We start from the raw sequence: 20,571 nt of genomic DNA, 5'->3' as shown, positions 1-20,571 counted from the left end.
TTCTTTTACCCGCACCTCCCCCCACTCTTTAGTAGTCCACAGTGTCTACTGTTCCAATATTTATGGCTATATATGCTTAATGCATACCTCCTAACGTTAACAACAACTGAGAACTTGAGGTATTTAGTTTTCTGTTCCTGCGTTCATTTGCTTAGGATTATGGCCTCCAGTTCCATCCATGTTGCTGCAAAGGACATGACTTTATTTTTTTTAATGGCTGTATAGTAGTCCACAGTTGTATATATACCACACTTTCTTTATCCAATCTACCACTGATGGGCACCTGGGTTGATTCAATGTCTTTGTTGTTGTGAATAGTGCAGAGATGAACATAAGAGTACACGTGTCTTTTTGATAGAATAATTTACTTTCTTTTGGTTATAAACCCAGTAATAGAGTTGTTGACATTCTGGATTTTAGATAAGCAGAACTTTAAAACTCAGAGAAAGATAGATTTCATTCCATGGAATGAAAATTAAAGATACTAAATCCTATATATTAGGCATAAATAATTTCAACAAAGAAAGAAAGACTGTACAAGATGTTTTGCATTTTAAAACACCAAGTACAAGGCCGGGCATGTTGGCTCACGCTTGTAATCCCAGCACTTTGGGAGGCTTAGTTGGGCAGATCACTTAAGGCCGAGAGTTTGAGACCAGCCTGGGCAACATGGCGAAACCCCATCTTTACTAAAAATACAAAGATTAGCTGGGCATGGTGGCGCACATCTGTAATCCCAGCTACTCAGGAAGCTGAAGTACGAGAATCACTTGAACCTGGAAGACGGAGGTTGCAGTGAGCTGAGACGGCGCCATTGCCCTCCAGTATGGGTGACAGAGAGACTCTGTCTCAAAACAAAAAACAAACAAACAAAAACAAACAAACAAAAGAAAGAAGTCACAAGACTTGTCCCCACAGCCCAACATACTGGCTGTGGCAGTCTGTGGCCGGAGGACGTCTTCAGGCCTAAACCTGACCCATCCTTCCTCATTGGGTGGGGTTTCCCTGCAGGATCTCCAATAACTCCAGCTAGAGGCTCACGGACAGAATTTGGATCTCCCTGGTCCTGAGCCCCTAAGTGGGAAGGGTGGCGGCAATCTCTGTGGACCAGCAGACTTAGCCTCTCCTCCTGATAGTCCTGAGGAATCCGGGCAGCACAGAGGAGTGGGTTTCTCCCCAGTGAAGCACACCTTCTCCAAGAAAGGACAAAGTGCTCTGTTAAGCGGGTCCTGCTCCCCGTGCCACCCAACTGGGTGAGACATTCAAACAGGGGTTGTCACGCACATTATACAGGAGTGATCCTACCGGCATCAGGTTGGTGCCCCTCAAAGTCAGAGGCCCCAGAGGCAGGAGCAGGCACCCATCTTTGCTGTTCTCCAGCCTCCCTGAGTGACATCTCCAGGCACGGGAGAGAATCAGATGAATAGGGCCTGAAGTGAACCCCCAGTAAACTGCAGCAGCCTTACAGAAGAGGGACCTGACTATTGAAAGAAAAACTAATAAGCAGAAAGCAACAATAGCATCAACAAGAACAAAAAAGCTCCCCAAAAACCCTAACCAAGGGTCAGCAGGCTCAAAGACTGAAACTAGACAATCTCACGAAGATGATAAAGAATCAATGAAAAAACACTGAAAACCCAAAAGGCCAGAGTGCCTCTTCTCCTACAAATGATCACAATGTCTCTCCATCAAGGGCACATAACTGAACGGAGGATCAGATGGACAAACTGACAGAAGTATGATTCAGAAGATGGGTAATAAAAAACTACGCTGAGCTAAAAGGAGCATGTTCTAACCCAATGCAAAGAAGCAAGCTAAGAACCTTGATAAAAGGATAGAGGAATTGCTAACTAGAATAACCAGTTCAGATAAACTACCTGATGGAGCTGAAAAACACAGCCCGAGAACTTTGTGAAGCATATACAACTATCAACAGCTGAATCGACCAAGCAGAAAAAAGGGAATCAGAATCTGAAGACCACCTCACTGAAATAAGACATGCAAACAAGAATAGACAAAAAAAAAAAAGAAAAGGAACGAACAAAGACTCTAATAAATATGGGACTTCATAAAAAGACTGAACCTGTGACTGACTGGAGTACCAGAAGGAGACAGGAAGAATGGAAACAAGCTGGAAAACACACTTCAGGATGGTATCCAGGAGAACTTCCACAACCTAGCAAGACAGGACAACATGCAAATTCAGGAAATACAGAGAACACCATTAAGATACTCCATAAGAAGATCAACCCCAAGACACATAATCATCAGATTCTCCAAGGCTGAAATGAAGGAAAACCTGTTAAGGGCAGCCAGAGAGAAAGGCCAGGTCACCTACAAAGGGAAACTCATCAGACTAACAGTGGACTACTCAGCAGAAACTCTACAAGCCAGAAGAGATTGGGGGCCAATGTTCAACATTCTCAAAGAAAAGAATTATCAACTCAGAATTTCATATCCAGCCAAACTAAGCTTCATCAGTGAAGAAGAAATAAAATCCTTTCCAGAGAAGCAAATGCTGAGGGATTTCATTACCACCAGATGTGCCCTGCAAGAACTCCTGAAAGAAGCACTAAATACGGAAATGAAAAACTGGAACCAGCCACTGCAAAAACACACCAAAATATAAAGATCAACGACACTATGAATAAACTAGTGCATCAAGTAGTGTGCAAAATAGCCAAATAGCATCAGGATGACAGGATCAAATTCACATGTAACAACACTAACCTTAAATGTAAATGGGCTAAATGCCCCAATTAAAGCACACAGACTGGCAAACTGGGTAAGGAGTCAAGACCCATTGGTGTACTGTATTCAGGAGATCCATCTTATGTACAAAGACACAAACAGGCTCAAAATAAAGGGATGGAGGAAAATCTACCAAGTAAATGGAAAGCGAAAAAAGCAGAGGTTGTAATCCTAGTCTCTGACAAAACAGACTTTAAAACAACAAAGATCAAAAAAGACAAAGGAGGGCATTACATAATGGTAAAGGGAATAATTCAACAAGAAGAGCTATTCTAAATATATATGCACCCAATATAGGAGCACCCAGATTCATAAAACAAATTCTTAGAAATCTACAAAGAGACTTAGAGTCCCACACAATAATAGTGGGAGACTTGAACACCATACTGTCAGTATTAGACAGATCAATGAAACAGAAAATTAACAAGCATATTCAGGATATGAACTCAGCTCTGGATCAAGTGGACCTGGCAGACATCTACAGAATTCTCCACTCCAAATCAACAGAATATACACTCTTCTCAGTGCCACATGGCACTTAATTCTAAAATCAACCACGTAATTGGAAGTAAAACACTCCTCAGCAAATGCAAAAGAACTGAAATCCTAACAAACAGACTGTCAGACCACAGTGCAATAAAACTAGAACTCAGGATTAAGAAACTCACTCAAGACCACACGATTTATTGGAAACTGAACAACCTGTTTCTGAATGATTCCTGGGTAAATAATGAAATTAAGGCAGAAATCAAGAAGTTCTTCGAAACCAATGAGAATAAAGAGACAATGTACCAGAATCTCTGGGACACAGCTAAAGTAGTGTTAAGAGGGAAACTTATAGCACTAAATGCCCACATCAGAAAGCTAGAAAGATCTGATATTGATACCCAAACATCAATTAAAAGAGCTCGAGAGGCAAGAGTAAACTAATCCAAAAACTAGCAGAAGACAAGAAATAACTAAGATCAGAGCAGAACTGAAGGAGACAGAGACATGAAAAGCCATCCAAAAAAATCAAATACAGCAACTTTTTTTTTTTTAACAAATTAACAAAATAGACTGCTAGCTAGACTAATAAGAAGGGAGAAGAATCAAACAGACACAATAAAAAATGATAAAGGGGATATCACCACTGACCCCACGGAAATTCAAACTATCATCAGAGAATGCTATGAACACCTCTACAAAAATAACCTAGAAAATCTGGAAGAAATGGATAAATTCCTGGATGCATACACCCTCCCAAGACTAAACCAGGAAGAAGTCAAATCCCTGAATAGACCAGTAATAAGCTCTGAAATTGAGGCAGTAATTAATAGCCTACCAACCAAAAAAAAGTTGAGGACTAGATGGATTCACAGCTGAATTCTACCAGAAATACAAAGAGGAGCTGGTACCATTCCTTCTGAAACTATTCTAAACAATGGAAAAGGAAGGACTCCTCCCTAACTCATTTTATGAAGCCAGCATCATCCTGATACTAAAACCAGGAAGAGACACAACAAAAAAGGAAAACTTCAGGCCAATACACCTGATGAACATCAATGGAAAAATCTGCAATAAAATACTGGCAAATGAAATCCAGCAGCACATCAAAAAACTTATTTACCACAATCAAGTTGGCTTCATCCCTGGAATGCAAGGCTGGTTCAACATATACAAATCAATAAATGTAATCCATCATACAAACAGAACCAAAGACAAAAACCACATGACTATCTTAATAAATGCAGAAAAGGCCTTTGATATAACTCAACATCCCTTCATGTTAAAAACTCTCAATATACAAGGTATTGATGGAACATGGCTCAAAATAATAAGAGTTATTTATTACAAACCAAAGCCAATATATTGAATGGGCAAAAGCTGGAAACATTCCCTTTTAAAATTGGCACAAGACAAGGATGCCTTCCCTCACCACTCCTATTCAACATAGTTTTGGAAGTTCTGGCCGGGGCAATCAGGGAAGAGAAAGAAATAAAAGGTATTCAAACAGGAAAAGAGGAAGTCAAGTTGTCTCTGTTTGTAGACATGATTTTGTATTTAGAAAATCCCATCTTTTCAGCCCCAAAACTTCCTGAACTGAGAAGCAACTTCAGCAAAGTCTCAGGATACAAAATCAATGTGCAAAAATCACAAGCATTCCTTTACACCAACAGTAAGCAAGCAGAAAGCCAAAGCATGAATAAACTCCCATTCACAATCACTACAAAGAGAATAAAATACCTAGCAATATAGCTAACAAGGAATGTGAAGGACCTCTTCAAGAAGAACTACAAACCACTCCTCAGGGAAATAAGAAGGGACACAAACAAATGGAAAAACATTCCATCCTCATGGGTAGAAGAATCAATATTGTGAAAATGGTCATACTGCCCAAAGTAATTTATAGATTCAATGCTACTTTCCCAAACTACCACTGACATGCTTCACAGAATTAGAAAACTCTATTTCAAATTTCATATGAAATCAAAAAAGACCCCATATAGCCAAGACAATCCTAAGCAAAAAGAACAAAGATGGAGGCACTATGCTACCTGACTTCAAACTATACTATAAGGCTACAGTAACCAAAACAGCATGGTACTGGTACCAAAATGGATATATAGACCATTGGAGCAGAACAGATACCTCAGAAATAACTCCACACATCTACAACCATCTGATCTTCGACAAACTGGACAAAAACAAGCAAACAGGAAAGGATCTCCTATTCAGTAAATGGTGCTGGGAAAACTGGCTGGTCATATGCAGAAAACTGAAACTCTACCCCTTCCTTACACCTTATACAAAAATTAACTCAAGATGGATTAAAGACTTAAATGTAAAGCCCAAAACCATAAAAACCCTAGAAGAAAACCTAGGCAATACCATTTAGGACACAGGCATGGGCAAAGACTTCATGATAAAAATGCCAAAAGCAATGCAACAAAAGCCAAAATTGACAAATGTGATCTAACTAAACGGAAGAGCATACGCACAGCAAAAGAAACTATGATCAGAGTAAACAGCAACCTACAAATTGGGAGAAAATTTTTGCAATCTACACATCTGACAAAGGTCTAATATCCAGAAATTACAAGGAACTTAAACATATTTACAAGAAAAAACAATCCCATCAAAAGGTGGGCAACAGATATGAACAGACACTTCTCAAAAGAAGAATTTACGTGGCCAACAAACATATGAAAAAAAGCAAGATCAACATGACTGATCATCAGAAAAATGCAAATCAAAACCACAATGAGATACCAACTCATGCCAGTCAGAATGGCTATTACTAAAAAGTCAGGAAACAATAGATGCTGGAAAGGATGTGGAGAAATAGGAATGCTTTTATATTGTTGGTGGGAATGTAAATTAGTTTAACCACTGTGGAGGAGAGTATGGTGATTCTTCAAGGATCAGAACCAGAAATACCATTTGACCCAGCAATATCATTACTGGGTATATACCCAAATGAATATAAATCATTCTACTATAAAGACACATGCATGCACACGTATGTTTAGTGCAGCACTATTTACAATAGCAAAGACATGGAACCAACCCAAATGGCCATCAACAACAGACTGGATAAAGAAAATGTGGTACGTAGAATACGTGGCCATAAAAAGGAATGAGATCATGTCCTTTGCAGGGACATGGATGAAGCCAGAAGCCATCATCCTCAGCAAACTAACACAGAAACAGAAAACCAAATACTGCAGTTCTCACTCATAAGTGGGAGTTGAACATTGAGAACACATGGACAGAGAGAGGGGAACAACACACACCAGAGCCTTTTAGGGGGTGAGAGTTAGCGGAGGGAACAGAGGATGGGTTAATAGGTAAAGCAAACCACCATGGCACATGTATACCTATGTACAACAAACTGGCATGTTCTGCCCATGTATCCTTTTTTAATTCCAAAAAAAAAAAAAAAAAAAAAACTATATCAGGTCAGGCACAGTGGCTCATGCCTATAATCCTAGCACTCTGGGAGGCTGAGGTGGGAGGATCATTTGAGGTCAGGAGTTCAAACCAGCCTGGCCAACATGGTGAAACCTGTCTCTACTAAAAATAGAAAAATTAGCCGGGTGTGGTGGCAGGCACCTATAATCCCAGCTACTGGGGAGGTTGAGGCATGAGAATCACTTGAATCTGGGAGGCGGAGGTTGCAGTGAGCAGAGATGGCACCACTGCACTCCAGCCTGGGTGACAGAGTGAGACTCTGTTTCAAACAAAACAAAACAAAAAACACTACATAAAAAAACCATGTGCAAAATATTAATGAAGACATACATGAAAAATAATTTTAAAACAGTGATGAGCTCAAAATTTTGAAAAAAACTAAAGTTTTAAAAGTTCTATGTTGTGAATAAGAAGACCAGAAAAACTGTCAATAGAGAAAAGCAAATAAATCAATACTGAACTCTTATCTTCTACATCCTTTCATAAGACAAACAGATGTTTTAAACTCAGTTGTCTAGAGTAGACAAATTAAAGAAGAAACTTATTGGGGAGAAAACCAGCCCCTGATAATTCAACGTTATTTCACGTAAGTTCTTTTCTATTTCCCTAAGTGTTGGCTGGTCTCAGAAATAAAGGGAAAGAGTACAAAAGGAGCCCCGGGGGAAGACATCACATGTCAGCAGGTTCTGTGATGTCCCCTAAGACACAATACCAGCAAGGTTTTATTAGTGATTTTCAAAAGGGGAGGGAGTGTACGAATAGGGTGTGGGTCACAGAGATCACATGCTTCACAAGGTAATAAAATATCACAAGGCAAATGGAGGCAGGGCGAGATCACAGGACCAGGGCAACATTAAAATTGCTAATAAAGCTTTGGGCACACATTGTCATTGCTAACATCTTATCAGGAGACAGGGCTTGAGAGCAGACAACCGGTCTGACCAAAATGTACTAGGCGGGAATTTCCTCATCCTAATAAGCCTGGGAGCACTACGTGAGACCGGGGCTTATTTCATCCCTTATCTACAACCGTAAAACACAGATGTTCCTAAAGCAGCCATTTTAGAGACCTTCCCTTGGGAATGCATTCTCTTTCTCAGGGATGTTCCTTGCTGAGAAAAAGAATTCAGCAATATTTCTCCTACTTGCTTTTGAAAGAAGAGAAATATGGCTCTGTTCCACCTAGCCAACAGGCAGCCAGACTTTAAAGTTATCTCCCTTGTTCCCTGAAAATTGCTGTTATCCTGTTCTTAAGGTGCCCAGATTTCATACTGTTCAAATACGCATGCTACACAAACAATTTGTGCAGTTAATGGAATCATCACAGGGTCCTGAGGCGACATTCATCCTCAGCTTACAAAGATGACAGGATTAAGAGATTAAAGACAGGCATAGGAAATCACGAGAGTATTGACTGGGGAAGTGATAAGTGTCCATGAAATCTTAACAATTTATGTTCAGAGACTGCAGTAAAGACAGGCATAAGAAATTATAAAAGTATTAATTTGGGGAATTAATAAATGTCCACGAAATCTTCACAATTTATGTTCCTCCACCATGGCTTCAGCCAGTCCCTGTTTGGGATCCCTGACTTCCTGTAACAGAAACTGTAGCTCACTATAGGGAAAAAGATGACCTTATTATTTTTCCAGGCTCTAGCCCAAGATAGAACATATTGTTAAAGAACTTTTTGTTGTCCTTAAGGCACTATTGGCACTTTTTGGAGAAAACAATAATGAATATAGAAGTGCCGATAGCAGAGATGGGTAAATGCTGCCTTAATTTTCAAAGTAGTGGCAGTAGACATGGTTAAATGCTACCTTAATTTTTATGGAGGGAAAAAATAAATGTTTAGAAACTAAAGTTTGCAGACCACTGGACCAAACATTTGCTAGCCGTACATAAACATTTTGAAAGCTATTAGGGAAAAAGTATGAGAAACTAATCATCAATATATTTTCTGATAATTCAATTGGATGCTTAGGAAATTCTATAGGTATGTTTTAACTTGAGTTCAACAAAGTATTTTAAATATTTTGTAATTTGATTGTGCATTCTTCAGTATGCACTGGTTAAGGACTTTGCATGCATTGTTTAATCCTAGTGACAACCATAGAAGGTAGCAACTATCACTGTCCCCCCTCTCCAAATGAAACAGATTTAGAGGGCAAACAACTTGCCAGCATAGGGTCAATATGAGCAATCTAATTCTGGAGTTTACACACTTAATCTATTTGCTATGCTACCTTAGGTCATTTTCTCAAGTAATTCTACCATTTACTGAATTTAACACAAACTTCACAAACGCTGCATTTAAAACCTCTAAGTATTAAATGTACAATATTACATTCATAATAAGAATCTAACAAATTACAAAGAAAACTATATTTTAGGACTCAAACCCATTAACAATCTGACAAGTTACCGGACAGTTCAGCAACATGATTATACCTGTCAGTGCTGAAATATGCAAGAGCATTTTAACTACTATTAAATACACCAGTGGACAGCAGCTGAAATAAATTATTCAAATCCTGCAACTTCTATCTTGTAGTTGCCAAGTAACTCATTAACATAAATCTTTCAGGTGATTCCTTTTGAAAAATTATACCTTTTATAAATACTTTATAATCAAAAGTATTTACCTGATGTTTCCAAAATTCGTGGTTCAGGTTCATCCAGTTGTAGAAGCTCATCAAGAGCTAATTTTGCTGCATTGGATCTAGACTCCTTTTTATTTTGTCCCAGTCCAGTCTTGTACTGAATACCATCCACCACAGCACAAAAGGCAAAATACGGTCCCATAACATTACCTTGAAAAAGAACTCAGAATGAATGCTACAATAATTTTTACTGTATTCTTGCAAACAATGTCTATACATGGGAAAACATTCCAGTACAAAAATTATCAAAAACTACCTTCTAAACACCAACTTTACAAGTCTTTTTGTAGGACCAATAGGCGTTAAAGCTAAAGCTGAATGGGTGTCTGAACTGAGGATTCAAGCAGCTAGGCTGGCTCCAGATTCAGTGTGAGCAAAAGGGCCAGTAATAGAGTACTGATCACATATGGAGTGTCTAGTATAATTCCTGGCAATGGTAAACACTCCACTACCTGTCAAACGGCCAATGAGAGATAAAATGTGGAGATTTCAGGTAACATCTCACGTCTTTAAAACTTAAATACAAATGTCTTTAAAACTTTAATACAAAGAAAGCTGAAATTCTCCTACCCCTTGGATTGCCCTAATACACTTTCAAGCTCCAGAATATAAGAGATCCCTTTGAAGAAACCCTGTGTACCTATCAGGGCATTATGAGAAGCAACTCAACTCATTACAGCTGTGGAGGTTGGGGAGCGGGAGGGGAGGCGGGGAGAGGGAGAGAGAGGAAGAGAAAACCAAAACATAATGATAAACTAAAGAATTAAACAGAATGTCTAGTCATCACAATTTCTTTACCTAGCTTTTATATTTGGATGAAAAATGAAATGGTATTGTCTTGTCTCCTGTATTTACAGGTCAAAGGTTCTTCTGTTTGAAGTTTTGCTTGTTAGTATTTAGACTTTAGCAGGCCTTCAGGAATCTGACTGTCCACTCTTTGGTTACGGATGGCTACATACAATGCTGCCACACACAAACCCCACTATCTTATTTCCTCACATACTCACAAGTATGTAACATTAACTTTTTAATACGTACATCAACGTTTTACAAGCAACTCCTGACTGCTTCTGGGTAAACTGCTTTCCCCATAACATCTCAGACTTCAGTTTCCCAAGTTCCTTCCTTCATGATCACCTGGGTTCCAATCCAGGTTTACTAAATCAGAGATCAGTTTTTATAATTAACAAGTGGCCCAGATGATTCTTATGTATGTCACACATCTTGGCTGGGTGCACTGGCTCACACCCGTAATCCCATCACTTTGAGAGGCTGGGGTTGGAGGATCTCTTGATGCCAGGAGTTCGAGGTCAGCCTAGGCAATATAGTGAGACTCCTTCTCTACAGAACATTTTGAAAATTAGCCAGGCTTGGTGGTGGATACCTGCAGCAGTCTTAGCTATTTGGGAGGCTGGGGTGGGAGGATCACCATTGCACTCCAGCCTGGACTACAGAGTGAGAGCCTCTATCTAAAGAAAAAAAGATATTTCACCTAAAATTTATTAGTAAGTCTCCTGTGTCAGAATGCGGGACCTTTAAGCTTTAGCCTGTTTATAACTCAGGTTCTCAAACTTTAGTGTAAATCTAAATCACATGTAGAGCTATTTAAAAATTCTAACACTGTGGTTTCACTACCAAACACACTGGATTATTGAACTATACTTTGAGCATAAAATGTACACCATTAACCAACAGGTCATGTTTTTTAGTAGTTTTTGCTCAGAGCAGTGAAGATTTGTCCTGATCATTTATTTTTTCTTACAATGACTAATAGATTACATTTTCCAAGAGTAGTCTGAGATTACTGGAGGAAACCTAACTAGTTACATGGAAATTAAGTCCACCTCCTACATTACCACCACCATCTATGTTAAGATATTATTTCTGTCACCTGTTAGTTTATGGGTATTTCATCCAAAACATCAGACTGAAACTTGATGTCGCTGTGACTATCTTTACTAAAATCTTGACAAGTAAAATTATTTAGCAAAGATGTTAGCTTTGAGATCCATACTGGCAAGTTAGCACCAGGAAAATTAAAGAAAAAACCTAACTACTCGTGTGTGTGTACAAACACACACACATACATATACACAGAGTTTTTAAAATTTAAAATTTAAAGCTGTCAAGGCCTCTTAAGAGCACTTATTCCTCCACTTTCCTAAAATCTTCCTAATCATTGGCTATAATGTGAAGAGATCAGAAACTACTTTCTACATTTTCCTTATCTGTACTCCTGTAGCCTTTCACAAACACAGCAAGGTTACAGATTATTCTGGTTGGGGAGTTTAATGGAGAATTGAGAAAACTGTAACAGACCAGTCTGCAGACAAAGTACTAATCATGTAATCGAATGCTTGAGTTTCAGAAGGCAAATTTGACCTTTTCTTAGGCATCATCCTCACAGAATCCTTCTCGTAAAATTATAGTCCAAATATTTAACATCTTTACAAAAGCATGTTTATGATACAAGAAGTAATTACACCTCAAAATAGTCTGAGACTAATTTCCATTCAGCTAGCCACACATAAAAAAATTACAATTCAATGATTATAAAACTTTGGTGGCCGGGCGCGGTGGCTCAAGCCTGTAATCCCAGCACTTTGGGAGGCCGAGACGGGTGGATCGCGAGGTCAGGAGATCGAGACCATCCTGGCTAACACGGCGAAACCCCGTCTCTACTAAAAAATAGAAAAAACTAGCCGGGCGAGTTGGCGGGCGCCTGTAGTCCCAGCTACTCGGGAGGCTGAGGCAGGAGAATGGCGTAAACCCGGGAGGCGGAGCTTGCAGTGAGCTGAGATCCGGCCACTGCACTCCAGCCTGGGCGACTGCGAGACTCCGTCTCAAAAAAAAAAAAAAAAAAAAAAAAAAAAACTTTGGTATATGTGTTATTTGTAGAGGCAGCAATGGCTAAAGAGGTGTGAACACAAACATTTAAGTATTCTTGTGAAAACATACAATCAGTTACCTAACCCCAATATTAGATGAAAGAACTAAATTTAGCACCATTCTTGTGCTATACTTTTGGTTTTAAGACAAATACAATTTTACACTTGCCTGTTGTCACAGTTTCCTTAAGGTCAAGCTGAACTCGCTGCATTTGTGCAAACTGGTGCAAGGCTGACACAGGATTTATCTCTCCACGTTTGTATTTCATTATAAATTCCTTAGGTATTTTTTTTGGAGGAAGCACAGGATTTGAAATAGATGAAAGATTTTTGGAAAGCAATGGTTCTGGAAAATTGCCTAAAAACAAATGTTATACTTGTCAATTTGGTTAAAAAAAAAAAAATGAGCAAAAGCACTAAATCCTCCCCAAAATGGAAGGTTATCCCAGATACACTTCGTCATATGTTTTTCTTAAGTTTCTATTAAACAATTTTGGCACACATGACAAGCACCACATGTTATTGCATCTATCGAGTACTAAGACTATTTTGCAAAAAAGTAATATCGACATGTCATTGTTAAGTGATATCAAGGGTCATGGAATTTTACTGATGTCAAGGTCCTTCAGAAACCAAGCCATTTTTACAGATAATGTCACTAAGGCCTAGAATACAGAAAGACACAGATCTGGGACTAAAAACGTGGCTTCTGGCTCCCATCCACTATTTTTCTCACTGGATTCAATCGAATTTTAAAGTATGTTTGCCCCTGCTTTATACCTAACACTATGGTAAGTGCTATGTGGAATACAGAACAGTGTAAGTCCAGTGTCTTCCCTTACGCCTCACCTCAGAAAGGCAAGCCACACTTGAAGGGGGGTGAACAGTCAAGGTGGTAACAGATGGTTAAACGAGTGGCACAGGTAAAGAGCTCTACAGGCCTCCTCCAAGTCTTGAGTCAGATGCCAGCTCCAGGTGGGACCAGGAAACTTTTAAACCAGAGGCTCGACAGAACTTACTGGCCATCCCAGACTCTTAAAGAACTGATTCATTGTTACAAATGAAAAAAGTCGTACCCGTTACTTGCGTAACCTTGGATGCCATCTTGGACAGGCTGTAACTTTCTGAGAAACATCCTGTGGGTGTAGTTATCGTCTGTGTCGCTGGTTGAACTGGCAGGTTCTTTTTCAGCATCTGGGCAAAGCTGGGGACCTGCGATCTCTGAAACCAATGATCGTTGCTAGCCATTTTCTCACCTAGAGGTCACGATAAAATTGGCAGAAAACAAGACAAAACACTATATAAACTGAAAATATTTTCTCCAAACCACACCCCCTCCCCCGTTATTTCCATCAATGGCCTTGGCACATATTCGGAAGACTAGAGTCAAATCCCTCTTGAACTGATCTCATGACTGCTTTTTGAGTTTTCATAGACACGGACCTCTTCTCTCCTGAATCCCTTCCCTAAACCTCTGCTACAAAGGAGGAAAGAAGGAACATAGAGAGGTCCGTGTAAAATACCTTAAAACTACTCGGGAGTTAGGGAAGATATTAGCAAGGTCAGGAAAAAAGAAGAGAAGAAAAAAAAATCAGCTCGTCGGTGGCCTCCTTAGTCCTAGACCAACCTCTACCCACCAAAGTTGTCCTTCCTGCCCTCTATGTGGGCAGACGGGAAGCTGCTGCCGCGCCTCAGACCGGGGGCCCGCAGGCGGCTGCCGCCGCCGTTGCTCCCACCTCCCAGCCTCAACTTCTCGCTTCAGCTCTGCGCGAGGTCCACAGGGTCAGGGCCGCATCTTTCAAAAGAGGCCTCGCGCTGCCCCTGCAGGACCTGGGCCTTCGCCCCCGCGCCCTGCTTCGTCCAATCACTAACCGTCTCGGAGGCCGGCGCTCCTGCGCCGCGCTTGCGCCAGCGTCTTGCCACCGCCCTCCGCGTCCTGCGTTACCTCGGGAAGAGACGCCGACCTTCGCACGCGTTCGAGGCTTGAGTGACGTCGACTCTGTTCTCCGAACACAAGGACCAGGTTTAACTGACCGCCTTCCCCTTCTGGAGAAGCCAGGTAAAATCGCGCAGTTCGGCCTCCTCCCTACCATCCCGTGCCCCTCAGTAGCCCTGACAGAGCACTATAGCGATGATAGTTTACACTTCAGTTGTCTGTGCCTGGGGCCTCTTTCCCCAGAGCACTTGAAGGCTGCCCAAGGGGTACCTGCGTGAGGGTTGTTTCAGGAAAACCCCTCATTTCATCCCCAATTGCAATCTGAGAAGGTGCCCATGGGGAAGCTTGACCTCCACGGTGGCCTTCCTGTTTACAGAAAAACTACCTCACACGTCCTGAAGCTTGGCCAGTGAGCGAACAATCATGAAAACAGATGGGGTCTTTGAGAGCAAATGGCTCTGCTCTCCGGATGACAAATGCAGTGTGGATGTTTTCAATTCTTTGCTCTCCTAAAGGTTGAAGGAGGCCCTACTCGAGGTGTTAGGTAGTAGTTCGTGGAAAATAAGAATACTAAGTCACCCAACAGATTTCGGCATGTAAACAAAAAGTAATCCAAAGAATTGAGTGAGTGACTTTGTTATAACAAAATTTCAGTGCCCATCTACCTTTTTATAGGGATAAGTTTTCTCAGTAATTAAGTCAGATGTAAATCTCTTTTTTAAAAAAAGAAGGAAGCCAGGCGTGGTGGTGGGCACCGGTGGTCCCAGATACTGGAGAGGCTGAGGCAGAAGGACCAATTGAGCCCAGGACTTCAAGTCCAGCCTGGGCAACATTAGTGAGACTGCCATCTCTTTAAAAAAGAGGAAAAAAAAAAAGGAAAAAAGAACAAATAGACGTAATATGCATCCGGAAGTAGATGGGCTTATTGGAAAAAATAGTTCCATCCCCCTCGTTAAGCAGTGCATTTTCAATAAAAGTATTTTTCCTTAGTGGTTATTAAAATGTGTGTTGATTATGTTGCTTCGATCAAGTGCCCATTAATGATCCCAATGATAACTCAATCTGGATTTTTAAAATTAACATTTAGAGACTTCTGGTTACAGGAAATTAAAAAATTCAAATGTCAAGAAGTAAAAGGATGATAACACAACTTCTAAGTACATTAGGATCAAATTTGAGGGGAAGCATGGAATGGAAATAAAAGCTCAAGGAGTGAAAGGAATGAGGTACAAAATTTCCCTACTGCATATGCAAATATATAAATTATGTTTTATTTTGAAGTAATTTTAGATTTACAAAGGAATTGCAAAGATAGTACAATCTTTCCATTCCTTCCATCCACTTTCCCCTAATATTATCTTACGTAACTGTCAACTAAAGACAAAGAAATCAGGCTTTTAAAGAATTAAGGTTAGTTTCGGCCGGGCGCGGTGGCTCAAGCCTGTAATCCCAGCACTTTGGGAGGCCGAGACGGGCGGATCACGAGGTCAGGAGATCGAGACCATCCTGGCTAACGCGGTGAAACCCCGTCTCTACTAAAAATACAAAAACTAGCCGGGCGAGGTGGCGGGCGCCTGTAGTCCCAGCTACTCGGGAGGCTGAGGCAGGAGAATGGCGTAAACCCGGGAGGCGGAGATTGCAGTGAGCTGAGATCCGGCCACTGCACTCCAGCCTGGGCGACAGAGCCAGACTCCGTCTCAAAAAAAAAAAAAAGAAAAAAGAATTAAAGTTAGTTTCATTCAGAGTCTTAGGATTGCAACCCAGGAGAGTCTTTCTGTTTCACTGCACCAAAGCAGTGTTTCAGCCCATAGCTTATATTTCAGGTGATGTGGATGTTCAGCATGTGCTCAGAAGTTACAGTAGAGCAACATCTCATCAAAGTTTGGGTGGGAGAGGAGTACATTCGTTTTAGATTACAGAGTCATAATAATTATTCCTGTCAGACATTATCTCATGTACAGGAAAAGACAAAGGCTAGGATCTTTGAACTTCTTTTCTAGAAATGCAGTGATTCAGGCAAAAGACATGGGAACCTGTTCACTACCCTACTTATGAGCTCCAGGGCATTCTTTCTGGCTGCACTCAGTCTCCGAGTCAGGGGGTTGTGAAGTTATGCTCACAAGCAGAGTGAGCAAACATGGCTTTGTCACAGCAAGAGTGGACTCTGGCTGGCCAGAGGCAGATGTTTGCTACTTTGTCTCATGTAACTGTGGCACATTGATGGAAACTAATAAATTAACATTAGTACAACACTGACTATGCAACACTTTTTTTGGATTTCACCAGTTTTTCAACCAATGTCCATTTTCTGTTCCAGGATTCAGGTTGCCATATTGCATTTATTGGTCATATCTCCTAAGCATCCCATGGTCTATGATAGATTTTCAGCCCTTCTTTATTTTTCATGACCTAGATAATTTTGAAGAGTGCTGGTCAGGTGTTTTGTAGAATCGCCCTCAATTTGGGTCTGTCACGTGTTTTCTCATGACTACAGAGTTATGGTATTTGGGAAGAATACTACATAGATGAAGTTCACTTCTCAGGGCATATTAGAGAGTAACATAATGAGTATAACTGGTGATGTTAACTTTGCTGACTTGGTTAAGGTTGTGTCTGCCAGTTTTCTCCACTGCACAATTTCTGCTTTTCCTTTTCTAGTCTCTGTTTGTTAGAAGGTTCACCTCTTAGAGAAAGGAGTATCACAGAATTTGTGGACATATGTTCAAACCACATATTAATGAATATTTGGGGGTGGTAATATTTTAAGGTTATGTATATGCACTGTTTCACCCTAGAGTTTCACCCACTAATTTTAGCATTCATATTTGTAGTCTTACCCAAAGCAGTTATTAGTACGGTGTTCTAATGATTCTTTTCAATATCCCTCATTCTTTCTACATTTATTATTTGGAATTATGTAAGAAAGACTTACCCCTTTCCTTTATATTTATTCATTTATTTGACGATATCAGTATGGAGGCTTAGGTATTTATTCTGTCATTTGAGTATGATCCAATACTACCTATTTTTTTAAATTTCGTTTTAATTTTTTTTTTTTTTTGAGACAAGGTCTTGCTTTGTCACCCAGGCTGGAGTGCAGTAGTGTGATCGTGGCTTACTGCAGCCTCCATCTCTTGGGCTCAGGTGATCCTTTCACCTCAGCCTCCTGAGTAGCTGGGACTACAGGCATGTGTAACCACACCCAGCTAATTTTTTTTTTTTTTTTTGTTAGAGGCAGGCCTTCTTCATATCACCCAGGCTGGTCACAAACTCCTGGACTCAAGCAGTCCACACGTCTGGGCCCCCCAAAGTGCTGGGATTACAGGCATGAGCCACTGGGGTTGGCACTACCATTATTGATTTTGTTGTTCAAATTATTATTTTTTTTTTTTTTGAGGCGGAGTCTCGCTCTGTCGCCCGGACTGGAGTGCAGTGGCCGGATCTCAGCTCACTGCAAGCTCCGCCTCCCGGGTTTACGCCATTCTCCTGCCTCAGCCTCCCGAGTAGCTGGGACTACAGGCGCTCGCCACCTCACCCGGCTAGTTTTTGTATCTTTAGTAGAGACGGAGTTTCACCGTGTTAGCCAGGATGGTCTCGATCTCCTGACCTCGTGATCCGCCCGTCTCGGCCTCCCAAAGTGCTGGGATTACAGGCTTGAGCCACCGCGCCCGGCCTGTTGTTCAAATTATTCCAGCTTTGGTCATTGGGAACTCTTTCAGGTTGGCTCTTGTGTCCTCTTGACATGTCCTCATCTTTTTTTTTTTTTTTTTTTTTAAGGTGTTTTTCCTGCCCTATATCTAACAAAAAGCTGTGGTTTTACGGGAGAATGGTATTTAGAAACTAAGCTCCGACCATTAGGAGTGCTTATTGCTACTGGGGTGTCATTGCTTCTATGCCTACACAGAGGACAGACGAAGCTAGGAAATACATTTGTATGTACTAACTCCTGTATACAGGCACATCTATATTTATATATAAAAACAAATTTATACTTACACCTTTGACTGTAATCTGACACCTGAGCAGTCATTCCTGCTTCCCTTTATTTGTGATTTCTTTCTCTGACAATGAGAAATCTGGCAATATCTAAAATGTATTTTATTTTTCAGTGTATAGTAGATGCATATTGGTTAACTTTTACATTTGTGAGAAACAAATTTGCCACCAAGAAGAGTTTAGCATTTATTTATTTCATTTTTATTTCTTTAACCTTATTGACCAGGCTACTTCTTTCATTTTTTTCTTTAATCTTTCATTATCTAGTCAAAACAGTTTCCCAGAGTTACTCAGGTTATTTGTTTACAGTTCTATGGGTTTTGACAAATACTGTACTGTGTACAGAACAGTTTCATCACCCCGAAATTTCCCTTGTGTGTTCACTTCGTAGTTGACCCTTCTTCTCTCTCCTAACTCCTGGAAACCATTGATCTGTTTTCTGTTTCTATAGTTTTTCCTTTTCCATAATGCCATATAAATTGCATCATAAAATATGTAACATTTTGGATCTGGCTTCTTTCACTTAGAAAAACACATTTAAGATTCATCCACGTTGTTGGATGGATCAATAGCTTCTTCCTTTTTATTGCAGAATAATATTCCATTGTACCACTGTTTATATGTTCATCCGTTGAAAGATATCTTGGTCGCTTCCAGTTTTGAGGCAATTATGAATACAACTGCTATAAACATTTGTGTACATAAATTTTCAATTCATTTGGGCAAATACCTAGGAATGGGATTGCTGGGTCATATGGTAAGTGTATGTTTAACTTTATAAACTTCCAAACTTTTCCAAAGTGATTGTATCATTTTTGCTTTCTCACAAGGGTCTGGGCAGAATTTCATTGCTAGGTGTTCTTCCCTGTTCAGCCAGTGCCATGGGGGAAAGTTTTCTCTGGATTCATCTTTGTCTACCCTGTGAGCACCCATGTCCTTTATGTCTTCCAAGGAATAAAAACCTTAATCTGCAGACAGAAGGGCAACAGCTGAACATCTGGCCCAGGCGTTCCTATGCCTATCTCTCTCCAGATTTCAAGTTAGTTTTTTGTGCTATGACCCTTGTTTACTGATGGGTTCAAGAAAAAATGTTACAGTTTGTCCAGCTTTTAAAATTGTTTTAAGGGTGAGCACAGTGCTTTTATCATCTCTACCTTTTCAAGTTGTTCATATGTCTTTAAATGAGTGATGGTGGGCTTCACATCTCTAGGATACTTGGATTCAACTGGATACATTAAAATGAAGATAAATCAAGATGTACTTAAGTGTCAATACTTCCAGTATGCCAGAAATTACATCCTTTGCAACTAATTAAACTTATGCTGGAAAAAATACTTTAATTTTAAAATATATAAAATGTTATGAATAATTTTTCAAAATTAGAAAATGAGGGACATGTTTGAAGACCAGTGCTTAATTAGATTGGGAGAAAGGTAGGGCATTACTCACTTTTTCTGACCCTATTTCATCCACTGGGCTGTTTGTTCTATAGGAATGCATTCCTGCTGGCATCACCTTTTAAGTCAGAGTCACTTACTGGAGTAGAAGACTGAGACATTCATCTCATGCACAAACTTGAACGGTGCATCAAAAAACTTAGTAATTTAGACAAATACTTTATTGCAGTATTTTAAAAAATCAAAATTATTGCCAAAAGTTTGATTAACAATAAGTCAAAATTTCAAATGAAGATACCATTTAACCTTGCACTTACCCTAATTCCAAGCTGAAACTTTAAGTCTTTTGTTCATAGGTTTTTAAATGAACGATGTTGGATCTCAAATCCCTACAATATTCTCAATGGACACATTTACAAAGAATGATATAACACCCTAATCCCTTCACCCTAATTCTGGCACTGCTGCAAGGTAGGATGAGGAAAGGGAACTACCATTTTTTTTTTTTTTTTAGCTATTACTTTATGGAAACTGTACATCTGCTTTGTGAAGTATATTTTAACTATTTATTGTCAAAGTCTTGCTCGGCATATATTGGAGCGGGTATTCAAATTCAGGTCTACCATCAAAACCAAACTCTTTCATCAAAGCAAATGTGTAGAATGGTGGTGAGCCTTTGGAGATAAGCCCTCATGGTGCAAGGGAACTCCTAAAAGATTTATAGAAGATAAAACGTGTTCAACATCACCAAACATTTTAAGTAGGGATTATTGCCCATGTTGCTTTGCTAGGTGCTAAATAGAGATATACACATATGGTAGCTGTAATTAAGTAACCCATAACCTTGATGACACTAATAATGCAAATCACATCAAGAATATGACAGAAGGCCGGGTGCAGTGGCTCACGCTTGTAATCCTAGTACTTTGGGAGGCCAAGGCAGGTAGATCACTTGAGGTCAGGAATTCAAGACCAGCCTGGCCAGT

At 40.0% G+C, this 20,571-nt stretch overlaps 1 protein-coding gene across 7 annotated transcripts in view; it reads right to left on the bottom strand.

Moving 5' to 3' along the window:
• ADAD1 (adenosine deaminase domain containing 1) overlaps window positions 1-14,575 on the bottom strand; it is a 52,070-nt gene extending 37,495 nt beyond the window's left edge. For 2 of the 7 annotated variants that reach the window (XM_033215177.1, XM_033215173.1), the window contains exons 1-4: window positions 13,894-14,134; window positions 13,333-13,512; window positions 12,426-12,614; window positions 9,351-9,518 (exon numbers count right to left, since the gene is read on the bottom strand). In XM_033215177.1, the coding sequence (XP_033071068.1) occupies window positions 9,351-9,518; window positions 12,426-12,614; window positions 13,333-13,504 (529 nt within the window). In that variant the 5' untranslated portion in view covers window positions 13,505-13,512; window positions 13,894-14,134. Of the gene's footprint in view, window positions 1-9,350; window positions 9,519-12,425; window positions 12,615-13,332; window positions 13,554-13,893 lie in introns of all 7 variants that reach the window. The other 5 variants (XM_033215174.1, XM_033215175.1, XM_033215179.1 and 2 more) reach the window with 5 other exon arrangements.
• Between the last annotated feature and the right edge of the window lie 5,996 nt (window positions 14,576-20,571).

This window comes from Trachypithecus francoisi, unplaced genomic scaffold (assembly GCF_009764315.1).
Source record: "Trachypithecus francoisi isolate TF-2019V2 unplaced genomic scaffold, Tfra_2.0 Lachesis_group1, whole genome shotgun sequence".
Taxonomy (NCBI): Eukaryota; Metazoa; Chordata; class Mammalia; order Primates; family Cercopithecidae; genus Trachypithecus; species Trachypithecus francoisi.
Note: the sequence above shows the minus strand (reverse complement) of the source record. Positions and strands in the feature narration are given on the sequence as shown.